The following is a 23,984-nucleotide window of genomic DNA, read 5'->3' on the forward strand; positions in this document are numbered from 1 at the left end:
ATCTTGGTTTTGTGGGAGGCAAATACACATGGTGTAATGGCCATCCGGATGGTTTCACTATTTGGGAAAGACTTGATAGAGCGGTAGCAATGATGGAGTGGATCGAAAAATTTCCTGCCACTAAAGTAATGCACTTGGAGTGTGGCTCATCGGACCATAAACCTATTCTTATTTGTTTGAATGGGATACCAAAAATCCGACAGAAACCATGGCGGTTTGAACACCTGTGGATGAGGGAAGAAGGATGCAAGGACGTAGTTGAAGAAGCATGGGTACACGAAACCACTGGGCATGCCATGGCTCGGGTTGAAGGCAAAATAGGGCACTGTCAATCCAAACTGACATGGTGGAGTAGGCTGGCTATTGGAAATATAACTCAGCAATTAAAGGAAAAAAAGGTGCAGCTACGTAAGGCTGAAGATGCAGCTATTGTTGGGAAATCCATGAGTAGGGTATTTCGGCTTAAGAGGGAGATCAATGATCTTCTATCCAAGGAGGAAAAAATGTGGCGGCAAAGATCACGCACCCTATGGTTACATGAAGGGGATGGAAACACTAGATTTTTCCATAGCCAAGCTACACATAGATATCGAAGAAATCGAATTGAAGTGATCGAAAATCTGGTTGGGGAAAGGTGTGAAGAAGAAGGGGAGATAGCAAATATATTGATAGCATTTTACACCAATTTATTTACCTCATCCTCTCCGGAGTTGATTGAGGAAGCTTTAGAAGCAACTCCATTGGTGATTACAGAAGAGATGAATGATGAACTTGCTGCCCCCTATCAAAGAAGTGAAGTGGAATCAGCCATAAAGCAGATGGATCCTCTAAAAGCACCTGGTCCGGATGGGATGTCCCCATTATTCTTCCAACATTTTTGGCCAACTGTAGGTGATGCTGTGACAGAGGCAGTCCTGACTTGCCTTAATTCTGGTACGATCCCTCCTTCCATTAATTGAACCTTCATCACACTCATTCCGAAGGTCAAGAGCCCGGTAAAAGTTTCTGAATTTCGCCCTATAGCTCTTTGTAATACTCTTTACAAGATTATTTCTAAAGTCCTTGCAAATAGACTTAAGAAATTATTACCATGTGTTATTTCAGAATCTCAAACTGCCTTTCAATCTAGTAAAGCTATATCTGATAATATATTGGTGGCCTTTGAAACCCTACATCACATGAAATCACAAAAATCTAAAAAGAATGGCTTTATGGCTATGAAGTTAGATATGAGCAAGGCGTATGACAGAGTTGAATGGAAGTTTTTGATGATGATCATGGAGAAAATGGGTTTTTGTGAAAAGTGGAGGTCTCTTATTTTTGAGTGTATTAGCACTGTGTCTTATTCGATTTTGGTGAACGGAGAGCCAAAGGGAGATATAAGACCTACTAGGGGAATTAGACAAGGCCACCCCTTGTCACCCTATCTCTTTTTGCTATGTTCGGAGGGGTTGAATAGGTTGCTTCAAAGGGCAGCCCAAAATGACAAAATAAGAGGCTTTTCTTTATGCAAAAATGGCCCAAAAATCTCACATTTATTTTTTGCAGATGATAGCTTGGTGTTCTGTAGAGCTACCATGTCGGACTTACGTGAAATCCAAGCCATTCTGTCCTTATATGAACGTGCTTCAGGTCAAAAGCTCAACCGAGAGAAAACCTCTATATTTTTTAGCAAGGCCGTAAATGGTGCTAGAAGGCAAGAGATTTCAGATTTCTTGGGGGTTCTGGAAGTAAAAGAGTATGAAAAATATCTTGGCTTGCCGGCGGTGGTAGGAAGAAATAAAAAGGAGAGTCTAAGATATATAAAGGAAAGGGTTTGGAATAAAATACAAGGGTGGAAAGAAAAACTACTATCCCAAGCGGGTAGAGAAATCCTATTGAAGGCGGTAGTGCAAGCAATTCCATCCTTCGCAATGAGCTGCTTCAAATTACCGGTGAGTTTATGCAATGAGATTGAGGCTATGATCCGAAAATTCTATTGGGGGCAGAAGGGGGAACAAAGAAAGATCCATTGGAAAAAATGGGAAATTCTTTGCAAACCAAAGGTGGAGGGTGGCATGGGATTCAAGAGTCTGGAAAAATTCAACGATGCTATGCTAGCTAAGCAGGTATGGAGGCTGCTACGGGATCAGAATTCTCTCTTCTTCCGTGTCTTCAAGGCTAAATATTTTCCAAATGGTTCGGTCTTGGAAGCTACAACTTCATCGGGGTCATATGCTTGGCAAAGTATCATGAAAGCCAGGAAGGTAATTTCTGGAGGAATGAAGTGGAGAATTGGTGATGGCGACAATATAAGTCTGTACTGTGACAATTGGCTCCCAGGCGGAGGGTCTTCCAAAATAGTCTCTCCACGGGTACCTGAGCTAGAAGGGGCAAAGGTGTCGGCTCTTATATCCCAGGACACAGGAACTTGGGATAAGGATCTGATATCTCAACACTTCCTCTCCTTTGAAGCCCAACGCATAATGACCATTCCTTTGTGCTTGACAAACCAACGGGATGTGTTAATATGGCCGGGCTATACAAATGGGGAGTATTCAGTGAAATCTGGGTACAAACAGTTGTGTGAGGAGGAAAACATGATGGAAGCATCGGCCTCGGATGCCTCAATCCAGAAAGCCTTCTAGAAACGTCTATGGAAGTTACGGGTGCCAAACAAAATCAAAACTTTTCTGTGGCGAGTATGCTCCAACGCACTACCTACAAAAGTGAATTTGAAGAAAAGAAAAATCCTTGAGGACACTAGATGTGGCGCCTGTCTTTCTGCTCAAGAGACCACCCTCCATGCAATATGGAATTGTGATGAACTGAAAGAAGTTTGGCTCCCCTGTTTCAGCTGGGTTAGAACAGAGCATCCGAATATTAATGAAGTACAGGAACTAATTAATCTGATTGGAGTACAAAAACAGAGGCTGGAATTATTTGCGGTAGTGGCTTGGTTTGTTTGGAATCACCGGAACAAATTACGGCTCCAAGAATCCAGCTTAGACAAGAGCATAATTTTCAGTACAGCAGCTCAGTATCTCTCGGCGTTCCAGATGAAATTTCCAGAAAAAATGGCTAAGTCCCCTGCGACTGTAACGAAGTGGAGTCCACCACTGGGCGAGGGGTATAAAACCAACTATGATGGAGCAGTTTTTGAAGAGGCGGGAGAGGCAGGGATAGGTGTGGTGGTGCAAAACGGAAATGGCGAAGTACTTGCTGCACTTTTAGAAAAAATACCTTACCCCGGTACGGTGGAGTTGGTGGAAATCCTAGCTGCAAGAAGGGCTGTACAGTTCATTGCAGAATTGGGCATGGCACAGTCAATATTTGAAGGAGACTCAGAGAGTGTTTACAAGGCTTTGAAGTCAGGTGATGTGGGTCACTCCTCAATTGGTCAGTATGTGAAAGACATAATGTCTATTTCCGGTTTGATTCGAACTTTCTCTTTCTCTCATATTAGGAGGCAGGGTAATTGTGTAGCTCATGTCTTAACAAAGAGAGCAAGATTTGCATTTCCATTGTTAGTCTGGATGGAGCATGTTCCACCGGATGTGATTCCTTTTGTACTTTCAGATTTATAGTTTTCTAATAACATTTCACCGTATTGATCCTCAAAAAAAAAAAAAAATTGCTAAAGCCAAGGACAGAAAAGTTTGATTTGCTCTTGTCTAAATGGACCTTTCATTTTTTACATTCATTGTTATTCAATAATTGTGCAGTTTAATGTGAGACGCAAACTAATTTCATATACAAACAACAGCCTATTTTATATAATTGATATTCTCTCTAGCCATTTATAGTTTTTGTTTTGGTTTTTTTTTTTTTTTTTTTTTTGGAAAATAAAATACTTTGAATAGACCCCACTTCTATAGACATGAAGAGAAATGCAAGGCAAGAATGCACATGCAATGTGAACCCTACTTTGAGATTCCAAAATCCAAATATCTTCTATATAGTGTAGTCAACGTAAGTAGTATTAGTATTGTGCAATATATAATTGCCTAATAGAACCATTTAGATAGAACTATATATGAATAATTGTCTAATATTCATGTCCCCAAGACAACAAATTTTAAACTCCTAAAACTATTACCTATAATTCAAAAGACCATATGTTCTCACTCACTGATAGTCTGATACTTCAATCATTGATAACACTCTCAAATGAAGACTATGAAGTTCAAGTGTTCAAAACCCATGAAATCCAAATATGAATGCTGGCCACCATAATTAGAGGGTCCCCCCTTAAGGTTATAAAATAAAATAATTAATTGTTTTTTCATTTTTGTTTTAGCAAAAATAATAAGTCTAGATACAACTTTTTTTTTTTTTTTTTCACAACCTATTAAAAGATGACTTATCATAATTGGTACATAATAATAATAAAAAATTCATGAAAAATATAAAAAATTGTCAAAAAAGTTAATTATTTTTTCTTTTCCCATAACAATATTTTTAAATAATTCCTAAACCAATACCCTTAAGATATCCATTAACTTTTTCCTAAAAATGATACTCATGAAATACAATTGAGGAGTATTCTACCCTAATAAGTACAAGATCCACCCAAGAAAAGAATTACTAACTTTTTTTAACAACCTATTTAAAATGACTTATTATAATTAGTATGTACTCCTCGAATACAACTGAGTTGTACTCCATCCTAATACACACAAGCCACCAAATATAAGAATGGACTTTCTTCAAAACCTATTAAAAATGACTTATTATAATTGGTACATAATAAAAATAGTACTCATGGAATATAATTGTTGTGTATTCTGTGCACCCTAATAAATACAAGCCACCTTAATATAAGAATTAACTTTTTTTCAAAACCAATTAAAGATGACATATTATAATTAGTATAATAAAAATAGTACTTCTATAACACAATTGAGGAGTATCTCACCCTAATAAACACAACCCATTTAACATAAGAATTAACTTTCTCAAACTATTAAAGAGAACTTACTTTTTATGTACATAGTAAAAATAGCATGTGTTCACCCCTAATAATAATTTACTTTATATATATATATATAAATATATATATATATTTATATATTGAGTTTATATCATTTTTTTTATTAAATAATTTGAATTTATTGTTGTGGAATATCATGTCACAATCCTTCATGAAGTAAAGATATATGTGAAGGTAAGCAAAAGATAAATAAATTACTTGTCAAGAGGGACTGTGATGCAATGATTGAATAGTGGGGCAGTTGTGAAGGACCTTTTTGTGACATGATATTCCACAACAATAAGACCAATGGATAGCGATTCCTTTGGAGGATAGTTTGGTTGGGAAAACATTTTCTTTGAAGATTTCTCAAATGATTCCCATAAAATTGAGAAGGTTCCAAAAGTTCTCTGATTGGGATTTAAAGTTGTTTTCGTTGTGAAATTAATGGTTTGTATGGGCATGAACAAAAAGGAGAGGAAAAACAAAAACAAAAACAAAAACAACAGCAATAACAAGATTAGGAAGAAAAAAAGTAATAGTATGAGACAAAAGAAAACTAATATAAGGTATGGGTGATTGGGAGAACAGTAAGGACATCCAGTTGATGAGGTTGCACACGACTCAAGATGATGAGGTTTTGATTATTGCATTCAATGAATAGGATTTGTCTTTTAGAGAAAAAGGACATTTATCTTTTAGAGAAAAAGGACATGTAACATTTAAGTACATATATATATATATATATATACATATAGGGATAAAAACAATAATTTTTATTTTATTTATGATGTTTACATGTTTGTATTGTAGTCTAAACTATTGATTCATTCAGTTTTCACTATCCATAATGCATCTATGTGTTCAGAAAAAGGAAAACACTTATATAAAAAAGTAATGTCTTGACACTTAGGTAAGATAACTTTAGCATGATCACCACAGAAAAGACAACACACAAATGCAAACACCAGATTTTACAAGCTTATATATATATATATTTATATATTGTCATCTTAGCTCAATCAACTAATCTTTCAATATAGTTATGCCATTTCAAAATTCATGATTACAAAACTTTGAGCCGCCGTAATAGGATTTCCTATACCAGCGTTTTCAAAAAGCGCTGATACAGGCTTATCTATTATGACAATTTTTTAAAATGTCGGGAAAAAAACGTTGGGACAGGACGATTTTTTTGTAGTGCCTTCTCCTGAATAACATGTAAATATTTAAGTAGAACTGTAAAGGAAAATGTGTGGAGGGTGAATTTTAAGGTTGCATTCCTCTTGTCTTTTATGGCAAGACAATCGTGTTCCTCACTTCGACTGTCCTGTAGAACATAGAAATCTTGGTATTCAAATAAATAGGTTAAATTACACTATACTACCTTAAACTATATCTCATGTTCTACTTTACACTCTAAACTTTTCAAATGTATTTTTTGCACATTAAACTATGACCCTTGTTATACTTTGCACCCCGATTTTAAGTTTGCAGTTTACTTGGATGGAAAAATATGACATCACGTGAAAAAACCTAATTGCTCCTCTTCTCAATGCTTTAAAAATAAAAGATAAATTACACTTTACCATCCTAAACTATACTCCTTATTACATTTTGCACTCTAAACTTTGAATTTTCATCCAAGTTAACAGTAAACTTAACGGCAGCCGGTAGGGTGCAAAGTGTAACATGAATCATAGTTTAGGGTGCAAAACATGCATTTGAAAAGTTTAGGGTGCAAAGTGTAACATGAGGTATAGTTTAGGGTGGTAAAGTGTAATTTCTCCAAATAAATATTCAAGATTCCAATATTTCTCTCCCCACAACAATAACAATAATGCTAATACTACACATTTCTATATACATTTTGTCACAATTGATCTGACTATGACATGGGCACACTATTTTTTTCTCATCACTTAGGGTCTGTTTAGTTGGAGAGGCGGAAAAGACGGAAAATAGAAAAGATTTTACTTTCCCTCATTTTTGTTTGGTTGGGAGTGAAAAAGTGGAGGAATGGAAAAAATGAGTTTGTATAAATTTAATCATATACCATTTTTATAAAATGATGCACAATTAAAATAAAAAAGTGACAAGCAACCAAAAAAAAAAATCATCTAAATTTATTAAAAAATAAAAATCATATCTAATTAAACAAAAAAAGAAAAGAAGAAAAACAAAACAAAGCTCCATGCCACAGTTCCAGGAAATCAAAAGAAAAAAAAAATGGCAAGGATTGCGTGTTTTTTATGTTCTTAATATATATGTTAATTTTTTTTTTCCAATTGAATGTTATTTATTATTTCATATATAAAACTATTTTTTTATTTATGATTTAAGATTATAAAATCTTGAAATTTTAAACATTCAATTGATAATATAGTGTGGGGTCCAGTAATTTGAGGCCCTGACCCATTTTTACATTGGGGCCCAAGACCCGAGCCGAGGAAGGTTATAGCCGAGGATAGGTAATAAAAGTCCAAGTAGTCTTGAGACACTGCCGAGAATGATTCTGTCCTTGGCATATCCGAGGTCTCCCTGAAAAGAAGGGCAAAAAGGGTATAGGAACAGTTTGGAAAATATCTAAAATATCTAGGTCAATGGAGAAGGGTACGCTGGATAGTATAACGACCAAGGACAAAGGGAAAGCTGCCCTTACTGCCATTTAATACTCTGCACTTGACAGAGCCATACTCTTCAGTTTTTACAACCACCCCCAACCACTCTGAGTATGGGCTGATGGGACAAGTATTAGTCCTGGAAAATCGAACCCACACGTGGACGTTGGATAAGGGATGCAGGCTAGTATAAAAGGAAAAGTAAGCAATCTGGGAAAGGGGCTGGGAAAAATGGCCAAAAACCAGAGCCTCCCAGCCCGCCTTCTGGATAAAAACTCCTAGAGCGAACACGATTTAACTATGTATGAACACCATGAAAAATCCACTGTCTTGTGACCAAGGCCTAGCCTTTCAAACCCACGCTCTATAAATGATATTGTCTGGGCCTTTTTACGTGCGTACCCAATATTATTATGGGTCGTCACAAATCGTGTCCTTTCCTTCACATCATTTTCAGTAGCCGGATATAGTGTTTTAGAGTAAAGTCCCACTAGGGGCTACGTTTCTTCACTAGGGACTGCGCTTTGTAGCGTTAGCAGCCCGGATGGTTCTAGGGGCGTGGCCGAGGAGCTAATCCCCTTAAACCAAGGTCCCACACCATAGCCGAGGGGATAATTCCCCCAACTATCAAAATCCAGCTTTGGACAGAACCAAGGTATTGCATGGTCCTCGAACTCAAACCTATGGGGAAACTAACTACTTATCAAAATCAAGTTTTGGACAGAACCAAAGTATTGCATGGTCCTCGGACTCAAACCTATGGGGAAACCAACTACTTATCAAAATCAAGTTTTGGACAGAACCAAGGTATTGCATGGTCCTCGGACTCAAACCTATGGGAAACCAACTACTTAAAAAATCAAGTTTTGGACAGAACCAAGGTATTGCATGGTCTTCGGACTCAAACCTATGGGGAAACCAACTACTTATCAAAATCAAGTTTTGGACAGAACCAAGGTATTGCATGGTCTTCGGACTCAAACCTATGGGGAAACCAACTACTTATCAAAATCAAGTTTTTGACAGAACCAAGGTATTGTATGGTCCTCGGACTCAGACTTTTGGGAAAGTCAGCTACTTAAGAAGAATTCTAAGTCATACAGTCCTCGGACCAAATACCAGAAAAGGTTAAGGCTAGGAAAATTATTAGGAAGATGGCGAAACGCCTTATTATTCAATGACCTACAGGTGTTGTTCATTTTTTGTTATATATCCTCTGATGATTGTTTCTTACACGGCATCGAGCATTCCGCCGTCATCTCGTTCGAGTTTGGGGTATATGACCCATTTTCAGGTCGGTCTTATTGTACACGATACCTCCAATACGTTCATGATAACATCTTCTTCTTGTAAGGATTTTTACTCTAAGTATCATTTGTTCAAAGCAACATTCTTACGACAGCTAGCTTCAATAAGCACAGAGCAAGGTCTTTTTATTAGCTAGGGTTTCGGTCCTAAGCATCATTCAGAGTATGAAAATAAGGAAAAAAAAATCACAGGGTAGCATGTCTATTCACGGCACAACCATTTTAAAAAAAGGAGATACAACATATGTAATAAAGTGATAACGACTTTTATTAATATAAAGAGGTATTACAGCGTACAGTGAAGGCTTAAACAAGCTTATATAGATAACGAATTACAAAAGTAATAAAAAATAAATAAATAAATAAATAAAAAAATAAAAAAAAAATGAACAACTAGAAGTCTTTTTAAGCTCTGCTCCGAAGTCTTTCCAAACTCTACCCCAGTAGCACCCATATTGAGAGAAGGACCTCCCTTGGTGGAAGAGGAGAAGAAGAGGAAGAAGGAAAAGCACCAGGATGGATCTGGTGATGGGAAAGAAGAAGAAAGGGAGGCAAAAGAAGACACTAGTGAAGGAAGAGAGAAAGAAGCAGGGATACATGGTCCCTGCGTCAGTCCTGACTTCTAACACGCTGGTGTCATGTTAGCTATGCTCATAAGAGAGCGGCTGGTACTGATAATGGGTGACCCCAGCTCAGTTGCGCCGAAAGTTTGATGCGACGAGCCCCTGTTTCGGATTTTGGCTGAAAGGAGGATGAGAAGTATCTTGATTCTCTGCCATCCCTGCCCTGACCGAGCCATTTTGAGCTTCACAAGAACGTAGCATTTCTGGGAAAGGTATGGTCTCTTCATTCCCGCTCCTATCATGGACGAATCACAATTCAAGGTGTAAGCGAGCGGATAAGGGAAACTCTAGGGGAGGCTAAGGATTTTCAGACTTTAAAAGGGTTGAAAGGTCTCTGTGTAAATGAGGTAACCTATTGCTTTCCTTCTTATATAAAGGGCAAAACGGGAGGCATTTAATCTGTCCAAATTTTCAAGAAATTCGGTAAACGAGAATATACCCATTCCACTTCCCCACGCCGTCAATAACCGTCGAATTTAGATGGTCTCGTAAAGGGAAATCACTAAAGGAGCGTTTCGGATAATGAAGTGGTAGGAACGCATCTTGAATGAGTTCAAAGGAATGTCTCGTAGTCCGATATGTTTTCTGGATAGATGAAGAGACACCCACATTGATGAAGGGCAGATCTAAGCAGACCGCAATAAAGGCGTGGCATTACCAAAACCCTCCTCTCCGATCAAGAGGTTGGACAGCAGGATTTCGAGGGGCTATTGTGGGGTCCAGTAATTTGAGGCCCTGGCCCATTTTTACATTGGGGCCCAAGGCCCGAGCCGAGGAAGGTTATAGCCGAGGATAGGTAATAAAAGTCCAAGTAGTCTTGAGACACTGCCGAGGATGATTCTGTCCTCGGCATATTCGAGGTCTCCCTGGAAAGAAGGGCAAAAACGGCATAGGAACAGTTTGGAAAATATCTAAAATATCTAGGTCAATGGAGAAGGGTACGCTGGATAGTATAACGACCAAGGACAAAGGGAAAGTTGCCCTTACTGCAATTTAATACTCTACACTTGACAGAGCCATACTCTTTAGCTTTTACAACTACCCCCGACCACTCTGGGTATGGGCTGATGGGACAAGTATCAGTCTTGAAAAATCGAACCCACACGTGGACGTTGGATAAGGGATGCAGGTTAGTATAAAAGGAAAAGTAAGCAATCTGGGAAAGGGGCTGGGAAAAAAACTCCTAGAGTGAATACGATTTAACTATGTATGAACACCACGAAAAATCCACTGTCTTGTGACCAAGGCCTGGCCTTTCAAACCCACGCTCTATAAATGATATTGTCTGGGCCTTTTTACGTGCGTACCCAATATTATTATAGGTCGTCACAAATCATGTCCTTACATATAGTTATTAATTTTTTTAAAAAAATAATAATGCAATCTAACAATTAATTTGTCAAAACTAACGTTAAATAGAAATAAATGAGTTCAAATGTTTCTCTCTAAAAGTGAAGAAAAAAAGTGTCACAACTCTCAAATTACCCTTTTTTTCTTTTTTTTTAACAAGATAGAAATTTTACTCTACCTTAATCTAAGCGTATATGAGTATAAAACTTCTTACAGAAAACTTGAACTCTGACTCTTATCTCCCACATCCCACAAAAATTTATGCGACAAAAATGCTTAGTAGTGCAACTCAAAGTAGGGTGCGTGGTGGGGCAACTCAAAGTCTCCAAGTATCTTAAATGTATCTCCCACATCCCACAAATATTTATGCGACAAAAATGCTTAATAGTGTAACTCAAAGTAGGGTGCGTGGTGGACAACTCAAAGTCTCAAAGTTCCTTAAATGCGCATCAACTCACAACTTGTGATCCGTCGGTATGTCCTCATATCTTTTTTCCAAAAAAAGAAAAAAAAAACTTGGCCCCATATATATATATATATATATATACTAGTATTATGCCCGGGAAATTAACACCAAAACATCTCTCTGAAGTGCTTAAACAGAACCTAACGCATGTCTGAGTCCTCGGACTAGATGCTTGGGGGAAATTAATACCAAAACATCTCTATGAAGTCCTTAAACAAAACCTAACGCATGCCTGAGTCCTCGGACTAGATGCTTGGGGGAAATTAACACCAAAACATCTCTATGAAGTGCTTAAACAAAACTTAACGCATGCCTGAGTTCTCGGACCAGATGCTTGGGGGAAATTAACACTAAAACATCTCTATGAAGTGCTTAAATAGAACCTAACGCATGCCTGAGTCCTCGGACAAGATACTCGGGGGAAATTAACACTATGACATATCTATGAAGTGCTTAAATAGAACCTGAATCCTGGATGGCTCCTCGGATCACAGGTTTAGGGGAAACTAACTATGCTGTCATCCTTTCATTTATTTAGACAGAACCTAACACATGCCTGAGTCCTCAGACCAGATGCTTAAAGGAATTAACACTATAACATCATCATAAACGTCAAACAGAACCCTAGTACACGATGGTCCCCTCGGATCACTTACTTCAAATTCTACACTCTTTAATGATTGCACTATTCGCAGTGTAGAGCATATGGTTATTTTCCTGATTAATCCTATATAGTTAACTTATTCAAAGTTAGCAGTCGAGTACCGCTGTCAATTTTTATTAAGGTAGGGTGACAACTTTTCATTACAATGAACAACATCAGTTCTAAGCCCTATTTGAAAGAAAAAAATCAAACACACCCATTCATGAAACGATTATTGCAAAAAGGGAAGACTCATAAAGTGAGAATGCAGTTTTCATTTATTAAATAAAGGGAAAGTACATCATATACAAAATGGCTTAGGCAAGCCTGTTTCAAAAGCAAACTATAAAAAAAGGGGGAAAGCTCATAGGAATGGTAGGTCCACAATCTTGTTCTAGCAGCAATCGAGCAAGTATGGATGGAATCGACGATGAGCAAGCATGGATGGTACCGACGATGAGAAAACATAGATGGTACCGGTGATGAGAAAGAAAAGGAAGCGTAGATGGTACCGGCAATGAGAAAGAAGAAGAGGTGGGAACGCTTGATGGACCCCCCTTCTCCTAGTTACGGGATGTTCTGCTATCAAGGTTGAGAAATGAATGGGACTCGAACCTTGTCGCACCAAAAATCTGATGCGATCTACACCTACTTCGGGTCCTGACTCAAGAAGGAATAATTTCCTTTTTGCTCGGTTGAGAGGAAGAAATGCCCTTGGCCTTTGCTTCCCTTGCCTTAACTGCATTATCTTGGATTTTGGCAGCATCTTTGATTTTCGAGGAGGACTTGTTTTCCTTGCCCTCACCTTTATCCTTAGCCACCTCATTCCCTAGACTTTGATCACCACTATGGTGGGGTCCTTGGAAATGCCTAAAGGAATAAGAACTTGAAGTTCCTGCAGAACTCAAGGATCTATGAATGAGGAAGAATGATTCCCCCAAAAGTGTATTATATAAGAGGCGAAATCTGGTAGAAATTAATTCGCCCAGGTTTCAAAGAGAAAGTTATGGGTGAAAATAAATCCCCCACAATTTCCAAAGAAGTCCTTAAACCGTTGGATCTGCGTTACTTCGTAAGGACCTTAATGGAGGTGTGCCTCGTGTATCGAAACGTCAGGAACGTGACCTGGGTAAATTAAGAAATAACCTTATTGACATAAATGGGGTAAAATGGGCGCGAAGGAGTTTTTATCACATCAAGATCCTCCTTTCCTCCCGGGAAAAATAAAAGAAGAATCTGAAGGGGCTATTGTGGGGGTGATAAACAGGGAAGCCCAGACCAATGTACATGTTGGGCCAGGGGCCCAACCCAAGGAAGAACTCCTCCTCGGACAGGCCAGGCCGAGGAGAAAAGAGATGGTCAGTCATCTGAAGGTGACGCATCGGACCACACCATGAAAGAGGACAAGTATTAAGGAAGAAAAGGACAAAAAGAGGCATGAAAATATCTAAGAGAAACTTGCTGCCAATGCATTAAGTGTTCTGTAACTAACTGAACCCTGCTTTCCAGCCTTTACAACCACTCCCAACGACTTTGGGTAGGGGCTAATGGGACAAGTATCAGCACCATAAATCTGAATCTACATGTGGGCGGTGGAGATGGAAGGAAGACAGTATAAAATAGAGGATAGAGCAGGAAAAAAAAAAAAAAAAAAAAAAAAAAAAAAAAAAAAAAAAAAAAAGAGGAGAAAAACAACATATTAAGAATCAACCTCCTCCTCAGATAAGATCCGAGGACGACATTCCCTAGTAAATGGATGTTATCTTTCTTTCTTTATCATTTGGACATGTTGGTCGCGTGTCTAACTTGTTAAGGCCCGAGTTTCCAACCCATTTCTCTACAAAATTCATTGTATCAGGCTCATTGGACCGAGGCTCCATACATTTTGGACTTGGGTCCCAAATTGTAACCTTACAAAAATATTTTGATAATATAATTAAATTTAATAACAAATAAAATGAAAAAATAATTAATTCAAAATTTCATATTAAAAAATAAATTGTACTTGTACACATAAAAGAAATTTAATTTTTATTTCTTATTTTGATATTTAAATCATTTGTTTCAGTGTTGATTTCATCCAAATGGTTATAATAACAAAATAAGAAATATGTTTGGACTCAATGAAATATAAATCATGGAAAAATAAATATTCAGAGGCCTATTGCAAGAGAAAAACCAAAAAAAAAAAAAAACTATTAGAGAAAATTTTGATCCTTCCAATTGAAAATCTTGATATTTGGTAATTTAAGATGTATAGTATTGTAAATAGGTAGGAAGGGTAATAAATATAACATATTATTTGTTATATTTAATTACAATGATTTTTTAACATAAATATAACATATTATTTGTTCTTATCAACTTTAATTTCATCTATTGTTTTATCACTTCTTAGGATAAAGTTGTGTTGTTCTTTGTGGATTTTTTAATTTATTTTAAACTTCCTACGTTTGATAATTAGGTAGGAGTGTCAATGTTCGACCCAACCCGCGAACACGACACAAATCCGACATGGGTTTTTTCGGGTTAGGGTTGGACCTTAATAGGTTTGGGTCATAAACGAGTCGACTCGAAAGCGATACAATAAGAAACATGTCATAAGTGGGTCAACCCGCATAACCCGCAATAGACACGTTTGACACGCCAATTTATTTATGTCAACCCGAAATGACCCACTTAACACAACTCGTTTAACTCATTTAACAAATAAATATTTATTTTATTTTAGATTTGTCAAATACCTTTTATATCCAACATATATTTTAAATTTAAAAAGAAAAGTGAGTAATTACAAAAATTTACAAGAGATATAATTGGAAATTGAAACTTTACAGACCCTAGAACTACTAATATTTTTTTTTTTTTTGGCATAGAACTTGCACAAATAAAATTGGATGAGCTTATGGAAGATGTTATGAATTTGAACATCAACAAAGAATCTATAGATGATAATCGTGGTCATAGTTAGGATTAGTCTACTGTTTACTCAAATTCTTTAAATATTGATACTTAACATTTGACGAGTTCCAAGGATATTTTATATATATATATATATATATATTTTTTTTTAACTATGTTATTTTTTTTTTTTTTTTGTTAAACTTAGTTATTTTGAATTTGGGTTGAAATGTATGCACTTCTTTTAGAGTGTAAAGAACTTATTTTCTAGATGAATATTATATTTTTGTTGAACTATATTATTTTGAATGTGAGTTGAAGACTTGAAGTGTCTGCACTGTTTTTTGGGATGTAAAAAAAAACTATTTTTAGATGGATGTTATATTTAATATTATACAGGTTGAAATGGGTTGTATTACATCTGTATCAACCCAACACGACTCGTTTATTAAGCGTGTCAAATAGGTTGGGTCAGGTCAACCCGCCTTATTAACAAATCGAGTTAGGGTTGAAGAATCATGACACGATTATTAAATGGGTCAGGTTAGGGTTGAGCCATTTAGTCGAATACCCCTACCTTGACACGACACGAACTCGACACGCTAACCCAAATTGACACCCCTGTAATTAGGTTTTAATTAAAAAAAATCATATCCTATTTCCTTACAACCATTAATTCTATTTTGTTTTTAGTATGGTAATATAACATGTTGATTAATAATTCTATTTTCAATAAGATTTAAATTTTATAACAAATGGGACTCCAAAAATATATATATCCTTTAAAAAAAAAAAAAATCTATCTTATATCCTTATTGCCTCAACCATCAATCACGTTTTTTTTTTTTTTCTTTGATTCTATTCATATGACGTTTCTTTTTTTAATTCTTTTTTTTTTTTAGTATGGCAATATAACACGTTTTTTTAACAATTATATTTTAATAGGATTTAAATTTTATATCAAAGGACTCTAACAATATGTATGCTTTCATCCACCAAAAAAAAAAAAAAAAAATTAAACTTAGGAAAAAAAATGCAAGTTTTATCTTTTTTTCCTTTTATGTTTTTTAAAGAAACGTAGGAAAAAAAATGAAAATTCGATTTTTCTTTTCTTTTACGTTTTTTTATCTCTCTTTTTTATTTAAATTATATCCTTAGGTAATTCTATTCTATTGATTTTAGACTTTGTTAATAACATTTTAGATAGACACAACTGTTATAGTTGTAAATGAAATACCATTTTCCTTCATTACTTAATTTGTCATATTTATTCAAAAAATATGTATATATCTATTCTTAAAATCTAAAAATTTATTAAAATTTATACAATTTGGTAAAGTCATATGGCGCAACTATGGCGTCTAAACCCAACTTTTATTATATATAACTAGTATTATGCCTGTGCGATGCACGGCTTAATAAAAAATATTTTGATAATATAATTAAATTTTAATAACATTTAAAATGAAAAAAGAATTAATTCAAAATTTCAGATTAAAAAATAAATTGTACTTGTACACTTAAAAGAAATTTAATTTTTATTTCTTATTTTGATATTTGAATCATTTGTTTTAGTGTTGATTTCATTCAAATGGTTATAATAACAAAATAAGAAATATGTTTGGACTCAATGAAATATAAATCATGGAAAAATAAATATTCAGAGGCCTATTGCAAGAGAAATACCAAAAAAAAAAAAAAAAAAACTATTAGAGAAAATTTTGATCCTTCCAATTGAAAAGCTTGATATTTGGTAATTTAAGATGTATAGTATTGTAAATAGGTAGGAAGGGTGATAAATATAACATATTATTTGTTATATTTAATTATAATGATTTTTTAACATAAATATAACATATTATTTGTTCTTATTAACTTTAATTTCATCTATTGTTTTATCACTTCTTAGGATAAAGTTGTGTTGTTCTTTGTGGATTTTTTTAATTTATTTTAAACTTTCTATGTTTGATGATTAGGTTTTAATTAAAAAAAAAAATCATATCCTATTTCCTTACAACCATTAATTCTATTTTGTTTTTAGTATGGTAATATAACACGTTGATTAATAATTCTATTTTCAATAAGATTTAAATTTTATAACAAATGGGACTCCAAAAATATATATATCCTTAAAAAAAAAAAAAAAAAAAAATCTATCTTATATCCTTATTGCCTCAACCATCAATCACGTTTTTTTTCTTTGATTCTATTCATATGACGTTTCTTTTTTTAATTCTATTTTTTTTAGTATGGCAATATAACACATTTTTTTAACAATTATATTTTTAATAGGATTTAAATTTTATATCAAATGGGACTCTAACAATATGTATACTTTCATCCATCCAAAAAAAAAAAAAAATTAAACGTAGGAAAAAAAAATGCAAATTTTATCTTTTTTTCCTTTTATGTTTTTTAAAGAAACGTAGGAAAAAAAATGAAAATTCGATTTTTTTTTCTTTTACGTTTTTTTTATGTCTTTTTTATTTAAATTATATCCTTAGGTAATTCTATTCTATTAATTTTAGGCTTTGTTGATAACATTTTAGATAGACACAACTGTTATAGTTGTAAATGAAATACCATTTTCTTTCATTACTTAATTTGTCATATTTATCCAAAAAATATGTATATATCTATTTTTAAAATCTAAAAATTTATTAAAATTTCTACAATTTGGTAAAGCCACATGGTGCAACCATGGTATCTAAACCCAACTTTTATTATATATAACTAGTATTATGCTCGTGCGATGCACGGCTTAATAAAAAAAATTTTGATAATATAATTAAATTTAATAACAAATAAAATGAAAAAAAGAATTAATTCAAAATTTCAGATTAAAAAATAAATTGTACTTGTACACTTAAAAGAAATTTAATTTTTATTTCTTATTTTGATATTTAAATCATTTGATTTAGTGTTGATTTCATTCAAGTGGTTATAATAACAAAATAAGAAATATGTTTGGACTCAATGAAATATAAATCGTGGAAAAATAAATATTCAGAGGCCTATTGCAAGAGAAAAACCAAAAAAAAAAAAAAAAAAATCTATTAGAGAAAATTTTGATCCTTCCAATTGAAAAGCTTGATATTTGGTAATTTAAGATGTATAGTATTGAAAATAGGTAGGAAGGGTGATAAATATAACATATTATTTGCTATATTTAATTACAATGATTTTTTAACATAAATATAACATATTATTTGTTCTTATCAACTTTAATTTCATCTATTGTTTTATCACTTCTTAGGATAAAGTTGTGTTGTTCTTTGCAGATTTTTTTTAATTTATTTTAAACTTTCTACGTTTGATAATTAGGTTTTAATTAAAAAAAAAATCATATACTATTTCCTTACAACCATTAATTCTATTTTGTTTTTAGTATGGTATATAACACGTTGATTAATAATTCTATTTTCAATCAGATTTAAATTTTATAACAAATGGGACTCTATATTTACTATCTTATATCCTCATTGTCTCAACCATCAATTACGTTTTTTTTTTCTTTGATTCTATTCATATGACGTTTCTTTTTTTAATTCTATTTTTTTTAGTATGGCAATATAACACGTTTTTTTAACAATTATATTTTTAATAGGATTTAAATTTTATATCAAATGGGACTCTAACAATATGTATGCTTTCATCCACCAAAAAAAAAAAAAAGTTAAACGTAAGAAAAAAAAATGCAAGTTTTATCTTTTTTTCCTTTTATGTTTTTTAAAGAAACGTAGGAAAAAAATGAAAATTCAATTTTTTTTCTTTTACGTTTTTTTATCTCTTTTTTTTTATTTAAATTATATCATTAGATAATTTTATTGTATTGATTTTAGGCTTTGTTGATAACATTTTAGATAGACACAATTGTTATAGTTGTAAATGAAATACCATTTTCTTTCATTACTTAATTTGTCATATTTATCCAAAAATTATGTATATATCTATTCTTAAAATCTAAAATTTTATTAAAATTTTTGCAATTTGGTAAAGTCACATAACGCAACCACAGAGTCTAAACCCAACTTTTATTTTATATTTATATTTTTTTTTTTCACTGATTTGTAATTACAAGAAGTATACGTAGATCAAGGCGCCAAAATAAATGGACTAGTCGAAGTTTGGCAAGAGATATGAAGGCAAAGTGGCCATTGTCACAGCTTCGACTCAGGGCATTGGCTTCTCCATTGCCGAGCGTCTTGGCTTGGAAGGTGCCTCTGTCGTCGTCTCTTCTCGCAAACAGGTTTTGGGTTTCTTCGCTTTAATTCATCTGGGGTTTCTATCAAAAAACAGAGAGACTAAATAGAATTGGGAGAATTTCATTGATTGAGAATGAATTACAATGAAATGAATTGGATGAATAAACATCTACACATTACTCTGTTTATATACACAGAAAAATAACTAACTCAACTATTGGCGCCAAAATCAGTTATTCGAACTTTCTGGTGGCTGTACACGTGGCAAGCCTAAGTAACTAACTCCTAGATTTGTGGAACTAACTTCTTCAATGATCCTGGATGAAGAACTCATGATGTGGCATGGACTCAACCATTTCCAAGATTGCTGAGTTAATCTTGTCCTTTGATGCTAGCTTGGTAGTCTGATCAGTGCACACCTCATCAGCAAATGCTGCATTGACTGCTGCTCTTGTGGCTGAGCTAGTGCTTCCTTCATCAGTACCAGCTACACCACTAGCTAGCTGTGTGGCTTGAGATATGCAACACTTCTTTGCATTCTTAATAGTTTCTCAATTCTAGCCAAACTTGGTTTCTCTTTTTCTACTCTTATGTTTCATTGTCATTGATCTGAAATTTCTGAGTTTTATGTTGTTTTGGTTTTGAGGAAATGAATTTTTATCTCAGCTACGCATAAAGTTAGCATCTGGTTTGGTTTGATGGATAATGTAGGAGCTGAATTCAACCGGGGTTATTGAATTTAACTCATATTTGATTCCTTCCACGCTCTGGTTGGTTGCTGAGAAACTTGTGGAAAATAAAAGAAAGGAAGGAAAGAAGAAATAGAATGTCATGTTTTGATTATGAAAGAGGAATTTGGATTTTTTTCTTTTCTTAGTTGCTTTTATAAGTGGATAAGTCTCATGTTGTTTTTTAAGCAGATATATGATGTTGATTTACTTGTTGACCTGTGTGTGGTGAAATTGATACAGAACAATGTAGATGAGGCAGTTGAAAAACTCAAAGCTCAAGGGATCGAAGTGTTGGGTGTCGTTTGTCATGTGTCAAATGAACAACAAAGGAAGAACCTCATAGACGAGACTGTTCAGGTGAGAAATGAAGTTGAATAGTTGACCTTAATGTGAATGACCCTAGAAAAAGTAAATGAATGTAGGAACTTTAGAAAGTGTGAGTTTATATGGTTTTGCATATGGTTTATGATATGGGATAATCGAAATCAGAAAGTTCAACAGCTGGACTCAGTTGATTTACTCGATCCCTTTTATCTCGTGATTAGTAAGTAATGGGTAGGCTGTATCATGTTAAAAGGCAGTAATTTGCTTGGCAATTAGCCATATCTTAACATACATGTTTAATTGTGATTGTTGCTTTCCTGGTTCTTCAGTCTTTATTTCTATCTGTGTCTATATTATTTTTGAAGGGAATGGATTTATGTTTTAAGTAAGAAGTTGCTTTTACTAATGTTGAATGTGGTTCTATTAGATAATTTTAACTTAAAATTTCATTTGCAGAAATATGGGAAAATAGATGTGGTTGTATCGAACGCAGCTGCTAATCCTTCATTTGATGACATTTTGCAAACTCAAGAATCTGTCCTGGATAAGCTTTGGGAGATAAATGTCAAATCGTCCATCCTTATTTTACAGGTAATTTCTTTGGAAGATTCTTCATTGTAATGGAATAATGCCATTGTGTGGCATGCATGGGCATCAATACTAGTTTTATAATATGTTTTAAGTGTCTTACCTATTTTTTGTTCTTTCGGATACTTTTAGTGGTGTACAGTAATTGTTGGCCTTTACAACCTTTTCATTATTGTCTCATAGTTGGTAGATCTTCTCTTTGCAGTCTTCATGAGCTGGCACTATTAGTATGATTTGTAACGTTTGATACTCACTCCATTAATTTTACAGGATGCATCTCCTCACTTGCAGAAGGGTTCTTCAGTGGTTATTATTTCCTCTTTTACTGCCTACCAACCACCAGCTACCATAGCTATGTATGGGGTGACTAAAACAGCCCTTCTTGGGCTTACAAAGGTATAACTTGGTTCATTATTAGTTCTATATTCAAGAATTTCACAAATCATGGATATCTTCTTTCCTTGTTTCCTTCAGGCCCTTGCAGCTGAAATGGCACCAAATACGCGCGTAAACTGTGTTGCTCCTGGTTTTGTACCAACAAGGTCTGCCGCATTACTTAGAACAAATGATGCTTTTGTAAGTATAAGTCCATCCTTTAATTGCGTGACTGACCTTGGCCATTTCACAAGATATTGAGCATTGCTGCATTGACCTCCGCAATGAACCGAATACTGGCTTTATTTATTGTAGATGAAGGAGATTGAGCAGGGGACTTTACTTAACAGGCTTGGTACCACACAAGACATGGCTGCTGCCACTGCCTTTTTGGCATCTGATGATGCTTCTTATATAACAGGAGAAATTCTAGTGGTGGCGGGAGGGTTGCCTTCTAGACTCTAGATCCCTTTCTATATGGCTATGTGTTGTCTTCTACCGTTCTACTCATAGAAACCCTTCAGTTTAATACTTGTTTCCAATGTAACAATTAAAAAGCAAGAATTTTTTTTTTTTTTTTTTTTTCCTTTTTACTTTTGATGAATAAGAAACTTTATTCAAACAAAGCAAAGAATCAAATACAAGCAGCATTTACTGCAGACGATTTTCAGGCAACGAACTACTTCCTCATTCAAGAATCAAATGGGCACTCTTTTCACCCGTGGTGGTGGTGGGATTGGAAAGAAGAGGTCCAATCTCCCATTCGGGGATGAGCAGAAAAGGCCTGAGGCCAACCGTTATCAACCCTGTTGAACAACGTAGTGTCTCTGGACAAGTGTCATGACTTGTTCTAGTGAAGCGGATGGAAATGCCAACACCATTTCTTTGGCAAATTTGGTGTTTTCCCGACATGCTATCAGGGGCGGCTTGATGCATTTGGGAGTCTAAGGCGAAAATTGATCATCTTATTTAGATGTAAAATTACTACTAATTAACATGAACTACATAGAATTTTTTTTTTTTTTTTTTTAATTTTTAAGACAAAAAAAATTTGACAAAATTTTTCATATTTGTTGATGTGGTAGATTGATAGTGGTAAGTAAAACAGTGTTGTTAGTGGTAGATTTAGATGAAAACTAGTAAAAGTTTGCTAATTAAACTCTTATTATTATTCTTTTTTTTTTAGAAGTGCAACATTCACAATATTTTTTACAACAAATCCTAGATTTTAAACTGCTTTTTGTTTTTTATTTGAAAATATCACTATAATTATTTTTTTGCCATCATCTCTCACAGAATGTTGTGTATGCCCCAAGCACCCTCCTCCTAGGATCTAGGAGAAAGTATGAATAAGAAAGAAAAAGGCAAACAGGTTTAAACCCCTTTACCATAAACCAATTAGGGTCCTGGAATTATGAAAATAAAAAAACAATTATCATAGAATAGATATGACCTAATCCAAAGATAACACACTTCATAATTTTAGTTGATTCAATTGGTAAAGTATATTATCCTTGAATAATGCTTACACTAAAAACTAATTAAAATAATAATAATAATTAGTGTCTTGATATGATGATTTCTAGCAAAAAAACATGATGATAGAAAAGATTTTATATTCTCTCATTTTTGTTTGCTTGGGAGTGAAAAAGTGGAGAGATAGAAAAAGTGAGTTTTATAAATTTACTCATATATCCTTTTTTATAAAATGATGCACAATTAAAATAAAAAAGTGACTAGCAACCCCAAAAAAAAAAAAATCACCTAAATTTATTGAAAAAAAAATCATGTCTAATTAAACAAAAAAAAGAAAAAAAAAAGAAAAGCAAAACAAAGCTCCATGCCATAGTTTCAGGAAATCAAAAAAAGAAAAAAAAAAAAAAAAGGGAGGCAAGGATTGCACGTTTTTTATGTTCTTAACACATATGTTAAATTTTTTTCCAATTGAATGTTATTTATTATTTGATATATAAACCTATTTTTTTATGTATGATTTAAGATTACAAAAACTTGAAATTTTAAACATTTAATTGAGAATATAGTTATTAATTTTTTAAAAATTATGCAAATATAATAAAATAATGCAATCTAACAATTAATTTGTCAAAACTAATGTTAAATAGAAACAAATGAGTTCAAATGTTTCTCTCTAAAAGTGGAGAAAAAAAGTGTCACAACTCAAATTATCTTCTTTTTTTTTTTTTTTAATAATATAGAAATTTTACTCTACCTTAATCTAAGCCTATATAAGCAAGGTAGTTAATTCCGTACCGTACCGGTCGATACGGCCGGAATTTATCATACCAGTGCCTATGCCGGTATAGAAACAAGGTAGTTTCGTTCCGGAAAATACACCGGCCTTACCGGGTCGTTTCAGCTGAACCGGAGACTTATATTGAATTTCGGCCAGTAAATTCATACCGTACCTGAAAAAGAAAAGTGTTTCTTTCTCACTCTCACCTTCCACTGGCGACAATCTCTACATTCTCGACCTCAAGTCGGGGCGTGGATTGATTTTGGCTGTTGCTACTTCATCTTCTTCTCCTCTCTCTCTCTCTCTCTCTCTCTCTCTCTCTCTCTCTCTCTCTCTCTCTCTCTCTCTCTCTCTCTCTCTCTCTCTCCCCGTCTAACTTTCTCTTTCTCTCTCTCTTTCTCGGTTTTTCTAACCTCTCAAATGATATTTAGCACGCCCAAGAAATAGACTTTACAGCTAGCATGCTTTAAAAACTCTTCAAATTGATATTTACTGATAGTTGTTACTTTACATCTAGCATTTTTTGACTTTTGCCACCAAATGAATTGAAATTTTAAAAGTCCCACGTGTGGCAGATTGATTCTTATTTTTAATATAATATAATATTAATTTGATTGTTATTAATTTTTAATAAGTGTATCTATT

At 34.1% G+C, this 23,984-nt stretch overlaps 1 protein-coding gene across 1 annotated transcript; it reads left to right on the forward strand.

Annotated features, from left to right (window-relative positions):
- Positions 1-3,056: 3,056 nt before the first annotated feature.
- On the forward strand, positions 3,057-21,847 carry LOC115980236 (tropinone reductase-like 3). Its single transcript, XM_031102513.1, has 6 exons — positions 3,057-3,548; positions 18,983-19,111; positions 20,579-20,713; positions 20,981-21,106; positions 21,185-21,286; positions 21,401-21,847. The coding sequence occupies exons 1-6, from the start codon at positions 3,057-3,059 to the stop codon at positions 21,548-21,550; spliced, it is 1,134 nt and encodes a 377-aa protein (XP_030958373.1). The 3' UTR covers positions 21,551-21,847.
- The last annotated feature ends 2,137 nt before the right edge of the window (positions 21,848-23,984 follow it).

The sequence above is a fragment of the Quercus lobata genome, chromosome 3, assembly GCF_001633185.2.
Source record: "Quercus lobata isolate SW786 chromosome 3, ValleyOak3.0 Primary Assembly, whole genome shotgun sequence".
NCBI classification, from domain to species: domain Eukaryota; kingdom Viridiplantae; phylum Streptophyta; class Magnoliopsida; order Fagales; family Fagaceae; genus Quercus; species Quercus lobata.